The following is a 14025-nucleotide window of genomic DNA, read 5'->3' as shown; positions in this document are numbered from 1 at the left end:
GTTGTGGAACCCCCTCCTTGGAGATCTTCAAAAGCCATCCGGACATGGTCCTGGGCTACTGGGTCCAGGTGTCCCTGCTTGAACAGGAGGGTTGAATCAGATGACTTCAGAGGTCTCTTTGAATCTTAACCACTCAGTGATTCTGCGAATGGATCAGACTCTCCCATGACACAAGGACAGTGCTAAATACAGCATCAGGATATTCATCCCTAGGGGGTTTGGACCAAGTAACTTAAATTAATTCTGAATGTAATGTTAGCGTGTTTTTCTATTCAATGGAACAGACTTCAAATACTCCTATAATTAGCTACTTTGTCTCAGTTGAAAGAACAATACAAAAGTTCCTACTCCTCAATTCAAAAACAAGTACAGTCATTGAGTGCTGGCATATTTATCTAAGAAAATGCGTCCAAGAATGTAATTGAGGATGAAACAACTATACACAATTTCTGTAAAGGCTACTAAGAAAAATGATTATATGATGCAGGTAATCACACAATAAAGAACGAGAACTGCCTTGAAGTTAGAACAGATAAGGAAGTATAAACAAAACATAAAAAGGCATTCAAAGTATTTAGATTGTAGAATAACCACAGCTTACCTATTTTTAACCCTTTCAGAGCATATTACTTGATAATATAACATAAATATATTAAATTGACAACACAATGAGTTTAAGTAAGATGTCACAGAACTACCTTATCAATTTCTCTCGGCGTTGCTCCTTCCTTTTTCAAACGCTCTTGTTCAAGACATTTTGCATTGTAGTTTTCCTTGGACTTCTGTAACGCCTGAGTGATACTTTGAATGTTTTGCACTGCTTCCAATGTTCCTGAAACTTCTTCTTTAGTCTGCCAAATATTATGCAGTTGTCAGAAACATATAATTTGAATTTCAATGTAAATAAGTCTTTGGACAGGCATAAGAAAGAAAAAAACCAAAAATCAATAACCTTCTTATATGCTTTAATTTGTTCATCTCCATACTTGTGAACTTCTTTTATTAGCTCTTGTAATCTCCGCACAAGATCCAAGTGGCAGCTCGCAAGTTTTTCTGTTGACATTTTGAAAACATCCCAAACTGGTGCAAACGTCCTGGGTTGAGGAAAAAAAAATTAATGTTCATTGCGATTTTTTCCTTTAAATCAGCTAGACTTTTCTTACTAGTGCTAAAGCATAATGAGTATCCTTACAGAAATTAAGCCGTGTTCCTAAACTAAAACAATCAAATAAAAACATCAACAACTGCTATAAATAATATCGTTTGTGAGTCTTTCAACTGGACAGCAGGTCACTCAGAAAGTAACACCTCCTATTTATTTCCATGGAAACTACAGCAGATACAAGGAGCACAATAACATCTTTTGAGAGGGCAAATTACAGAACTCTCTTTTTCAACACAGTCACCACAGTTAATTACTCATTTTCACCAGTAATGAACAAAAGCCTGAATGCCATGCTTGCAAAAATCTTCACTAGCACAAGTGACCCACTCTTGCTACTGCTAAAACACACCAGTCAGCACCTCACTGCACTCACATCTGCTATTTGGTATCTAGAAATGTCCAGGAAGTGTTGGTGAACATCAGTGGGTTACCCCTGCACCACCATCTGTCATACAGCAAGAAAATGTAATGGAAATATGTGGGAAGGTTCAACCTCGACTGCTGTACCACTAACACTCACCCCAATGTCACAGAGCAGCAGCATAAAATAGGAGGCATTACTTTTGGAGCATCCTTCATACTGTTTAATAACTTCAGTACTTTCTGGTTTTTACTCATTACAGTCAATAAAGGTAAAATATAAAAGTTGGTGCACTTCTCAGTTATCAACACATCAGAATGATAAATGATATTCGTAAAGATGATGCAAGAACAGCTCAAAACCTTCACATGTGTAAATATTTTTATATGCATACTGTAATAGCACAAATAACACTATTTGACTAGCTACATTTCTGATTGTTGTAAATTACTATAGCTGCAAACCACAGGAAAAAAGGAACTGGTAAAGATCATCCGCCACTAGAAGATATCTACTGATCAAGAGAGAAAAGAGAGAATTAATGCATGTTAAAGGAAAATGGAGGGCAGGTCATTCCTCCAATTCATGTTTCTTGAATTGATTTATTGAGCGGACCTAAAGGTGCACTCCTACCTGTTTTCTGATTAAACCTGCTGCAAAATTGGTACCATTTTATAGTCTTTAAAACACTGATATTCCTACTCAAATACAGGCAGAGAACCTTCAAAGAGCAGCAACAAGTGATCAAACTGCCCACTGACAACTCCATACTTTAGCTCTGATTACTACAAATAAAAAGAAATTTCCTCTCATCTAGAAAGTCTGAGCTATTGCCTTGGTATTTCTAACACAACAACAAAAAAACTTCTCATCCATTACTCATTCTATTCTTTTACAAAACATAACCCAAATATAAAATTTTATCTCCTCAAAATTATTAGGTTGGAAGCACATAACACTAAGTCAAGTTCTTTACAATGTCTGAAAAGAACATAACAATGAAACCTTGAACACAGAGGAGCAAACAGTCTATGACTGTTGTTATGTTTTGCTTTTTATTTTTTTCCTCAGTGAATAAAGAACAGTTTTGTTCTTATCATGGCTGCACAATATCTTGCATGGCTGCACATTAGTTGAAGGACTAACAATGATTTTTAAAGGTGACAAAGTTATGCTGCCTTCAGCACCATCAATACAATATTCAGAATCAAACTGGCTTCTTACCATGTACACGGTTAATTACTTGTCTTTTATATTCTTTTATATACGCTTACTCACCCTAGTTGTGTGTAATTGCTTGCTGATTTGGCAAGTTTTGTCATTGATCTTGAATATGCTTCCTCTATTGTAGCCCTGTCAAAGAAAATGATCAAAAGCATAACTTAAATTCTGATAGTACATGAAGACAGACTAACATGGATTCTAAGCATGCAAAGAATGGGACTTTCTCCTTCAGCTGAAAACTTCTCCATTTTAATAACCCCTCAAAAACTATATGCAAAAACACTTAAGTATGTAAATAAACAAAAATAAATCTCAGAACATTGTGACAGAATGTTGAAGTGAACAGAAACAAGTAAAACTGAAGGATCTGAGAATTGCAAAATATAACATTTTCCTTCTTACATTGCCTGTGCTTCCTTCTGTCTTTAACATTCCTTGGTAACAGTGAGAACAAAGTCACATAATGATCACCTGCCTAACACTAGAGGTTTATAGAACAAAAAGATCAAATACATTTGTAATAAAGCCATTAAATAAACTGAACACTTACTGAACAACTATATTTGATCATCATAACATGGGGTCTTGTCTTTACAGCACTAGGGGTGGCTTTTATTTATTTATTTATTTATTTTTGTACTTTTTGACTCTTTGCAGAATGGCATTTGAGTTTGAACAGTAATTCAATATGCAACAAAATGTACTGTGTTCCACTGTTTATGCTTACTTTTTGAAGAAGGATCTCTCAATATATCCTGATTTCCTCAGGTCAACCTCTTCCCTACAAAAAGTTTCATTACAGTTTTCCTGCACTGGTAACCATATTTTTACTTGTCTTTTGGAGATTCAGAATCCAGGAGTCACCATTAATTTCCTCCTTTACTGATGTACTTGCCATGCAGTGTAGTCACACAATATACAACAGCAGTTATATGTTTTTGAAATCTTTCTCCCATCAGCTTTCCTCACCATCCTATTAACTAAAGTTAACATACACACTGTCTAAATTTTCCAACTGAAATTCATATTCAATGATTATGAAAATATGAAACAAAGTAGTAATAGTCACCTGAAACTTTGAAGGACACATTTACATCTACTGAACATGACAAGCTGAATGGTTAGGCAACAACCCTGAAGCTGCAAAATGCAACTCAAGTACAGCTTAAGTCTCACTTAGAAATAACTACATATTTATCCATCATGTGAAACAAAACTTTTCCTCCTTGAGTAGATGTAAGTATTCTTGAGGATCTGAAAAAGTTGGTAAATTTCACTCACTGTAACAAGCAGTGACACAGGCACGAATGAGGCACAAATGCTTTTTAATTGCCACAATGAGCAACGTGTTGTGATAAATTATCAACAATAGCTCAGTGCTTTTTTTTTTTTCCTTTTTTTTTCTTTAGAACAATTTACAGAATACTTCAGCAAACAACGTTCACAAGCTGGGAGTTATGAAACTTGCTACGTGTTATCTACAAAGAACAAACACTAACAACCAAAAGATGCTGCTGACTAACTGGGCACATTTATCTTCAGTTGTTGTACCCACTGACTTTCTAGAGCTCTCTGATGTACTTGTAACATTCTGTGAAGGCCTGTTTAAATTAGTTTTCACTTGCTTAAAGATCTGTCTTTGCTTGGGATATGCAAAACATTTGAACTGCAATGGGAATAGGTGAATTGCCAATTTCTTCCAATTAAAGAGTTTCTTTTAGATTTACAGACAGCTGGTGCAGAAAAACGACTGAAAGACTTCTGAAAAAAAACCAACACTATACCTATTCAGTTCTTAGTTGAGCACATTTACATGTAAACATCTTAGATGTTAAAGACACACAAACACAACTGATAACTGACCTACCAAATCTTCCCTGTATGTAAAGCCTGTATTTTTACATAAAACTGTGTGCCAACATGATCACTTCTTTAAAAGCAAAATGTTTATGCACTTTAACAAGAATAGAACAAATCTATTTATTTTTCAGCAGAAACATAGATACCCTGTACCATCTAAGATTTAGCAGCAGCGAGCTGATTGCCTGCCACACAGTTCACTGTCAGACATACTTCTGAACCTCCTCAAAAGCAGTAGCTACTAATTACATAAGTCTTTCCTATTTGCATTTTCAGAATATTGGTCAGAAGGCAGTAAAGAATTGTCTAAAGATCCAGCTGACCCTCAGATCTTTAATGACTTTACCATTAATAAATACTCAAAAGGAAAAATGAAACCATGAAACAACAGTGTTGAAAAATGAATTAGTAAAGATAAACTAAACACAGCCTAGAAAAATTATCTAACCCTAGCAAGCCTAGAATTGCATTTGTAATGACAAACAAAGTGCACACATGGATGAGGCCCAAGGGCCACACAGGTCTTAGTAGCTCCCAGTGTGTCTCACCAGATCTGGGACCCAGACAGGGTACAAATATTTTGTTCATAGGAATGTACAGGGTTTTAACAGCAGATGCAGTAACATACACAGTCTTTGAAATGAACACATTTCAAACATATTTACAGTAGTTAAGTACTTAAGTTTTGTAAGTATCACCAGTAATACACAGTCTGTGAATTACCCAGGAATTTTCAGTTGTCATACTCCTGTCTTTCCACACTTGAATAAAACTGGCTAATATGTTCAAAGGGACAGAGCACAAACATCTAAGTTCAGTTTTCACAGGGAAAAGCCCAGAAAAACAGCTACAAGCAAGGCATAAAAACACTACATGTAGGAGGCACCTAATGATTCTTGCTCATCTGTCTTCATATTTTTAGAAGAAAAGGGTGAAGTAACATTCTATATTCTGCAGAGGAAGGGGGGGGAATAGATAATTCTGTGCAAAATCCCTTCATTACTTTGCAACAAACAAAAGACACAGAATATAAGCAAGGTGGGAAGTTTTGTAAGAAAAAATATTTTTTTAGTAAATTCATAGGAAAAACATTCAGTGTACGTAGAGTGAAGATGTCAGAAATTTCAGTTTCATGAGCCCTAAACATTTAATACTAAGCATCAGCAAATAATGGAAGAGCAACTGACATCACCTACCTGGACTTGTACAAAGCATTTGACAGAGTCTGGCATGACTTCCTGGTAGCTAAATTGAACAGATTCAAAGAATAGACCACTTGCCGGATGAGGAATTGGTTGGATAGTCAGACTCAGAGAGCTGTGGTCAATGGTTCAAGGGCCAAGTGAAGACCGGTGATGAGTGGTGTTCCTCAGGGACCAATACTGGCACCAGTACTATTTAACATCTTTTAGGTGACACTGAATGTACCCTCAGCAAGTCTGCAGATGACACCAAGCTGAGTCATGCAGTTGTCACACTAGAGAGAAGGGATGACATCCAGAGGGACCTATACAGGCTTGAGAGGTGGGCCCATACCAACCTCATTTAGTTCAACAACATCAAGTGCAAGCACCCAGGTTGGGGCACTCCCAAGCACAAATCCAATTTGGGTGGAGAGTGGATGGAGAGCAGACCCAAGGAGAAGTATTTGGGGGTGTTGGTTGATGAAAGATTTAACATAAGCCAGCTATGTGCTCCTGCTGCCCAGAAGTCCTGCTGCCTAGTTGTATCCTGGGTTGCATCAAGAGAAGCGTGACCAGCAGGTGGGGAGGGAGGTGATTCTGTCCCTCTATTATGCTCTCATGAGATCCAACCTGGAGTACTGCGTCCAGTTGTGGGGCCCCCAACACAAGAAGGACATGGAGCTGTTGGAGTGTGACCAGAGGAGGGTCACAAAGATGATCAGAAGGCTGGAGCACCTCCCCTACAAGGAGATACTGAGAGCATCAGGGTTCTTCATCCTGGAGAAGACAAAGCTCTGGGGGACCTCCTATCAGCCTTCCAGTACCTGAAAGGGGCCCACAGGAAAGCTAGGGAGGGACTTTTCATAAGGGCATGTCATAATAGAACAAGGGAAAATGGCTTTAAAATGAAAAAGGGTAGGTATAGACCAGATATCAAAAAGAAATATTTTACTGTGAGTTTGGTGAGACACTGGAACAGGCTGCCCGGTGAGGCTGTGAGTACTCCCTCTCTGGAAGCATTCAAGGCCAGGTTGAATGGGGCTTTGAGCAGCCTGGTCTACAGGGAGGTGTCCCTGTCTATAGCAGGGGGGCTGGAACTAGCTGACCTTCCAACCCAGACCATTCTATGAGGATTCTATGATTAACAGAGTTTGACATCTCTCTAAAGCAAAGCTGCACCACAACCCTGGCTTTATCACATATTTTCTGGATGAAGAAGTTCTCAAAACACAAAATCCCTTGGTTTGTGTACAGCTTTGGACAGGAACTTGTTCATCACAAAGGGCCTCTGAAGTTCACTTGTTTCTACTTAGCAGAAGGATTTTTGTCATTTTCTCCACTACATGTCACTGTGAAACTATGCAAATATCAGTGTCTCTAAGTACCTGCCAGATGCATAGTGGTGACATTTTGTTGCAGTCACTTCAGGCAGAAACTGGAACTTTGATGACAAATTCCAGAAAACAAAGGCTGTATTCTGGACAGTTCTTACTGCAAGAAACCTTTACTAAAAGAGGTTCTCTTACAAGATTTTTCCATGTGTCATCTGGTGTCAGTAACTGAATAAGACAACACTCGGAACCAGACAGATTAATTTCATCCAGAATGGAAATTTTTGTATCTTAAGTAGCAGTAGCTATCCTTCTTTATAAAATAGGACTGGAAACAGCACTAGGTCATCTGTTTAGGAAGCTGTCACACAGGCAGATTTCACTCCTGTCCCTTCTGTCCCATAATGAAGAATATGTCTTATTTTCTGCATATATTTTCTTATCCCAACATATCACACCTCCACATCAGAAAATGAAATAAAATAAAAATAAAAATAAAAAAGAAGAAAATTAATTTTAATTTTATTACTACCTTAATCCTGAAAGGACAATTTTTTAGGATCATGCTGGCAATAGCAAGATTTCCGTTCTAACATCCACAGACAAAAAACAACATGTAATGACAAGCAGAATTGAAAGCCACAAACCTCACAGTAAAGACCCAGAATCTTCAAGGACGAATACCTACCTTTCTCTAATAAAGTCTGCTAATTCTTTTGTTGACAAATGTCCGTGCTTCATGTTATGATAGAGAACATCAAAGCCATTGTTCCTTTCCCCCTGAAGATTAATAAAAAGAAAGCACAATCATGAATCACAAAATGCTAAAGCAGTCACAGAATGTAAGTATAGAACCTATGCATTTTAATAATGAAGCATGTTTTATGAAAAAAATGATTTCTAACAGTTCAGCTTCTTATCAGTGGTTATTAGCTCTTTTCAATCCCTTACATGTAAAGTGAACTAAATTAACATCAGCAACCACTACCACCTTTCTAATGACAACTCTTTTATCCCATATTTCTGGGTATATTCAAAGCCATTTCCCAATTTCTAGAGGTCTTGTATTCTTTTGACTTCCATCTTATCACATACTTAATGCTGTGCACACTCTTCATTCTCCCATATATTTATTATTTCCCAAGAACTAGAATTCAAACATTGGGATCACAGGACATTCCACCTATTTAATTCTTCATTCGTCATAGCTTTTTGTTTGTTTTGTAAAAATGAGTAAAAATAACAAATATCTTCAACTTTAGGGGTATCTCCTCTTTGTCTTAAGTTTAGTTTAGAAAGTTAAATTATTTTCCACTCAATGAGACATATCTCACTGTTAAAACTGAGACACTGCCCTAAACACTAACTAATAAACTGAGCCAGCTTATCGCCTTTGGCACTACAGTGAACTTCCCCTGAGCAGGAGAAAGCAACAATAGGAACTAAAAGGAAGGCGAGGCAAGGCACAGTAAAATAGCACAGCAACTATAAGACTTTTCCTGTCAACTATCCATTCCCCTCCTCCCTCCCAGATGCCTCAGATCTGTATCACTGCTGCTAAAAACACAGTAGTATGCCCTTGGGAATGCTGCTTGCATATTTAGAGTAGAAAGGAAAGAGGGACTGAAGTAAAATCCTGGATTTTTCTCAACAGCAGCTCTACATTTCCAGCAAGAGGAACCCATGATCTGGTCATAAATCTCTCCAATCTTTTCTGTACTTTTTGTTCAGAAACAAAATTTGTTCATACGGCCTTAAGGCACACTTGATCAGGGAAGTTATGCAGCTGAAAAATAAAGCTGGCAAATAAAAATAAAGGTTGATGATGTAGGTTATGATGAAGATGTGATCCGCAGCACTGTCCAGCAGAAGAGGTGGGAGTGAGAAGGCAGCAGTGGAGAGCTGGAAGCCTGAGCAAGTGGCAGCAGCCACAGGCAGACGGAGGAGCCTTGCAGCAGCAGGCCCACGTCCGAGCAGCCTTAATGGCACCGGATCAGACATTGGTCTTATCATTAACACAGCAGGTTCTCGTAAGGGACAGCAAACATTAACACAGATTTACAAATGAAAGGCAATTTCATTCAGATTACTAGTTGGAATTCTTTGCTTACTTCCTCCAAGCACTGGGGGAAACAAGCAAAAGCCAAGGAAGCAGCAAGAATAAACACGTATAAAATGACTATTCCTAAAGCTTCAGTAAGCTGCAACCTAAAAATGTTCATCAAAATGCAGATCAGCCTAGTACTAACGCAATTACAGAGAAGATTCTGAAAAATGCAAGCAGAAGAGAGTGCTCCAAAAATACAGCCAACTTTAAAAGGGCAATGTACAGAGTGTCTTTTTAAGTTAGAAAAATAAAATGACAGGAACACCAACTAGTAGGAAATGTCACATTTTTGAAAATGTGCAATAACTATTTCAAGTATGAGTCTAATCACAGCAATTTATTAAACTGTTTGGAGTAACTAATGATAAGATACTACACAAACAGGTTTTTAAATACTTTGTGCTTGTGAAATGCAACTAAGAACTAAAAACTAGCAGATTAGCTTTGAGGAAGCCAGATATCTGCACACGCAAGAAGTAAAGAGTTTCACTCTTATCTAATTACCTGTTTCTCGCATCTTGAAGCTCGGAGTAATTCTGATTACCGGTACAATAATAGGTACCTTATTAAGTTGGAGCATTTACAAAACATAAACCCCAACAAATGCCACCACATCCTAATAATACCAGAAAAAGTCTATAGTTAAGATCTTGCCAATATTTCCAATCAGAATACAAAATAAAACTCTAATTTAATAGTTATGATGCTAAATGTGGAGGTAAATATTTATGAGTAAGCATTAGGCACATTTTCCAGAAGACATCATGCATGAATTTGTCCTTGATGGCGTGCTCTTTCCTTGGTTTTAATGCTTTCCTCCTACCTGAGCCAACCCACTGAACAAAGTGTGCTGTATAGCCTGCTGCTTAACATTTAAGTATGGCTGTTCACGATGTTTTTAATATCTCCTATACCGCAGCTCCATAAATTTCCTGCCAGTTTAGAAACACAGGAAGGGTAGCACAGCCATGACCCTACCTTTGGCTGCAGCTTTCCCAAGTGCTGACAATCTATCAGAAATAAAACCCTGCAACCTTTGCAGAATTGCATGATCCAGAACAACCAATTCCCATCAAGAACTTGCTCCTTAAGTGTAAATAAATTTTAAACTGTGAATACGAGAAAACCAGTTTTTCCACTTAAATAAAGTTTTCTAATCAGTCCTAGTTCTGTTCCTACTCTCATGCTGAATAGTTGACAGCACAACAGAAAACAGCAATAGTTTCTTTAATTAAAAAAAAGTCACATCCTTTATGCATTATAAATTGTTATTAGAGGCTAAGAGTGTATATGAAAAATTTACTATGGTTTAAAAGAAGCAGCAAGTCCAAAGCAGGCTCGTAGACTTGGTTTAAGTCAGACACAGCAAAGAGATATTTTCACTTGCAAATCCAAGTGCAGCAAGTCTTACAATATCAGGCTCCACCTATAAGCACAAACACCTAGACTTTGAAACTGCTGGATTAATTACAAGTGATATAATCAAGACTTCCGAAAGTTAACCTGAGGACAATTCTCTAATTATAATATCTTCTAACTGTATCTGCAGACACATTCTTACCTATGTGAAATAAAGAATGCTATCTCAGTGAAGACAGAAGACACTGTCCTATTTAGGAAAGCTGTAAGACCTACCCACACCCGCTTCATTTAGAGGCTCATTTTAATAACAGGAGCCCAAACATTCACGCACTGAGCATCAGAGCAAAAGTTCTGTGCTTAGAACAGAGGTGCACACTGCTGCTAACAGGAAACAAATGTATCTAAGTTAATAAAAATATAAGTATGTGTGCTCTACACGCTTACATACACACACTCACATATACATGCCATCACCAGTGTTTCCGCTTTGCTTGCTTTTCCTCACCACCACGCACAGATGTTGCATAAAACTGTATTTATAGACAGTTCTTCTTCATTAAATGTTTCCACCTGCTCCTTCCTGATGCCAAAAGTAATAGCTAGGGTCACTAGAAGCCCAGCATGAACTGTCTTGAAAACAAATAAATACAACAGACAGCAGAAAGAATCGGGTCTCCTGCTCAGAAGCAATGACCACTCACCCACTGCTATGACAGACTGCCTGTCAAGTCAGAGGCAGGTTCCTCTATGAGCTGGACGTCAAAAAAAGAGGAGACTTTTATCATCTGTAATATATCAGACCATGTGCAAGAGTTCCAGAACAGTTTGAAAACTATCCTGAATTTCATTTTGGGAGTAAAACCTGTTGAGAATGACCGCATTGCTTCTCAACAGAAGACAACGGTAAAACTGCATAGGAGAATGTGAAATTGAAGTGGTCCTCTATCCATATAGACCCCATTTAATTACTCTGACGTTTACTAGTAGTTTTCTCCTTTCACCTCCAAGCTAACAGAACTCTCTGCTCTGAAGCTGGTGTTCCTGTTGGTTTCTCATTTTATGCTGCCATAAGAGAGCTATCTTAGATAGAGCACAGCTGTTTCTTCACAGTAAGTTGTAAGAGAAAGCAAGACTTCAAATACAAGAAAACTCTTTGCTTAAGCCCATAACGAGGAGTCCACAGCTGAGCAACTATATACAAAGTGAACTGCGGCCACACAACCCCAGGTCAGACAACCGTTCCATTTCCCTCCACAGAGCACTATCTGCAACAGTTTTCTCATGGAAATGAAAGTAACGCTGTCAGCAATTGTGAAGTCAGAATTCAGCATTTCCAGGAGTTGTACATAACAGGAAACACATTACAGGAACTCTTACTAGGCTGCTTAATAGACTTAGAAAAAAACACCTTAAGAATAAATGATTCACTGCACATAAGGGTAATCCTAAATTTAAAAGTCATCTTTTCATGAAGTAGCCAGAAATTTCTGAGCCATCTGCAGCTGTATTTAATTCCCATGTTTCAAATCACATTGTCTAAGTGCATGCTTTGTCCTCTTTGGGCTAAAATTGTTCAATGTTAATGTGTGTAACTGTATCAATGTAAAAAGCTAACACACTTTACCATAACACCCTCTTTAGACAGAGGTAGACAGATGTTTCCCAATTATCAATGCCGTAAGTTTTCACAATTAGTTAGATATTTACTACTGGTTAAGCTAGTGTGAGAAGTAAGAAGAGGATGGCTGTAAATACTGCCTTCACAGCAATACTGAATAGGCAGGACAATAAAAGGAACACACGGTACTTTTTTATTTAGATCAAGCTTTAAAAACTTGATAAGACAAGAATGGACAAAGTTTAACTTTTTCTGACTAAGCCCAGCAAGAGAATTAACCATTTCAATCTATGCTTTTACAACATGCATTAGTAGTGGCTGAGTATGCACAAACATCTTCAACCCCATTCACAGTTATAAATGTGATCACATTACCACAGCACGCTGAAGGAATGGAACAAAAACAAAACTACACTTTTATCTGTAAGTGATTCAAATCATAATCAGCTCACTGACATACAATGAATAAAAGATAAACAGGAAAAAAAAACAGACAAGCATGAAAAGAATATGGGAAATAGATTCCTCTGATTCAACTTCGAGGGTGAAAGTAGGAAAATCTGTATCCTCTGCCTCTTGATTAGGTCACTTCTAGAGAAGCTGCTCTGCAGGTACTTTTACACTTAGAAGCATGCCCATATTATTCTGTCAGACAGGAATACTGAAAAATCACACTCCGGAAGGTAACATCATGCCTGGAAGACCCCTCATGCAGATAAATCACAGGGGCTTGTAAGTCTTATTGGAAGAAAAACTTTGTATCAAATTATCAGAGCCATAGTGTTAGGCCAAAGAGTGACTGCAGACACTCTGAAGTTTGGTTGCAGGGTAAAGATCAGTTCTTAATAAAGTATGAAGGCTGCTTTGAAAGTAATGCCTCCTATTTATTCCCATGGAAACTACAACAGATACTAAGAGCATGTGACACTATTTGATAGAAAAATTCTCAGCCACAAAACTATTTTTCAACATATTCACCACCTTTGGCTATGCATTTTCACCAGCAATGAACAACAGCCAGCCCAACATCCTCATAAACATCTGCACCAGAAGAAACCCACTGCTTCACTGCTGCTATAGTGGCACCACTGCCAGGAGAATGCTGCATTTCATCGACCCGAACAGATGGAAGTTCAAAGCAGCCAAACCCAAACTTTATGGTGGGTGTGGCAGGACAGTCCAGCCAAGACTGGCAATATGCTCCTCAGTCTTCAAACTGACATGGGGCCTGGCATTATCATGCTGCAAGAGAAAGATGTCTTCTCTGGCCTGACTCTGGACGTTCAAGCCTTCAGCTTCATCAGAGATGTAATGCAGTGGTCAGAGCCAGCGGTTTACCTGGGTTTCAAGATACCCAGAAGGACCAGGTCTTCCCTATCCCAAAGACAGTGCACATCACCTTTCCCAATGAGGACTGTAGCCCGATCTTTTTCTTGGATGGGGAATTCACATGTTGCCACAACATGGACTATCATTTTGACTCTGGCTCATGGCAATGACATCACATCTCATCACCAGTAATGATAAAATCCAGGAAACTGTCACCATCAGCCTCATACTGGTTCAATAGGTCCTGACAAAGTAGCATATGGAGTTCCTGCATGAGCATTCATAGGACACACCTGGTACAAACTCTGTGAGATGACAACTTTAACACCATCATTTCCAACACACTGGAGACAACAGTCAGCTCTGTGCACAGTGCCCTGGCCACAATATGCTGATTCATGCAGGTGTGCTGATTGAGACGCTCTTCATGTTGTGATGTGACAGCTGTGCGCGGCCATGTGGAACATGACTTGTCTTTCATGTT

General features: G+C 38.3%; 1 protein-coding gene across 5 annotated transcripts in view; it reads right to left on the bottom strand.

Moving 5' to 3' along the window:
• FCHO2 (FCH and mu domain containing endocytic adaptor 2) overlaps positions 1-14025 on the bottom strand; it is a 77628-nt gene that overhangs the window by 58609 nt on the left and 4994 nt on the right. For all 5 annotated transcript variants that reach the window (XM_015848831.3, XM_015848833.3, XM_015848832.3 and 2 more), the window contains exons 2-5: positions 7814-7905; positions 2805-2879; positions 953-1094; positions 699-851 (exon numbers count right to left, since the gene is read on the bottom strand). In XM_015848831.3, the coding sequence (XP_015704317.2) occupies positions 699-851; positions 953-1094; positions 2805-2879; positions 7814-7905 (462 nt within the window). The remainder of the gene's footprint in view (positions 1-698; positions 852-952; positions 1095-2804; positions 2880-7813; positions 7906-14025) is intronic.

The sequence above is a fragment of the Coturnix japonica genome, chromosome Z (genome assembly GCF_054131305.1).
Source record: "Coturnix japonica strain WE chromosome Z, WE-NBRP24, whole genome shotgun sequence".
Classification (NCBI taxonomy): Eukaryota; Metazoa; Chordata; class Aves; order Galliformes; family Phasianidae; genus Coturnix; species Coturnix japonica.
The sequence above is the reverse complement of the archived record's forward strand: the minus strand, read 5'-3'. Positions and strand labels throughout refer to the sequence as shown.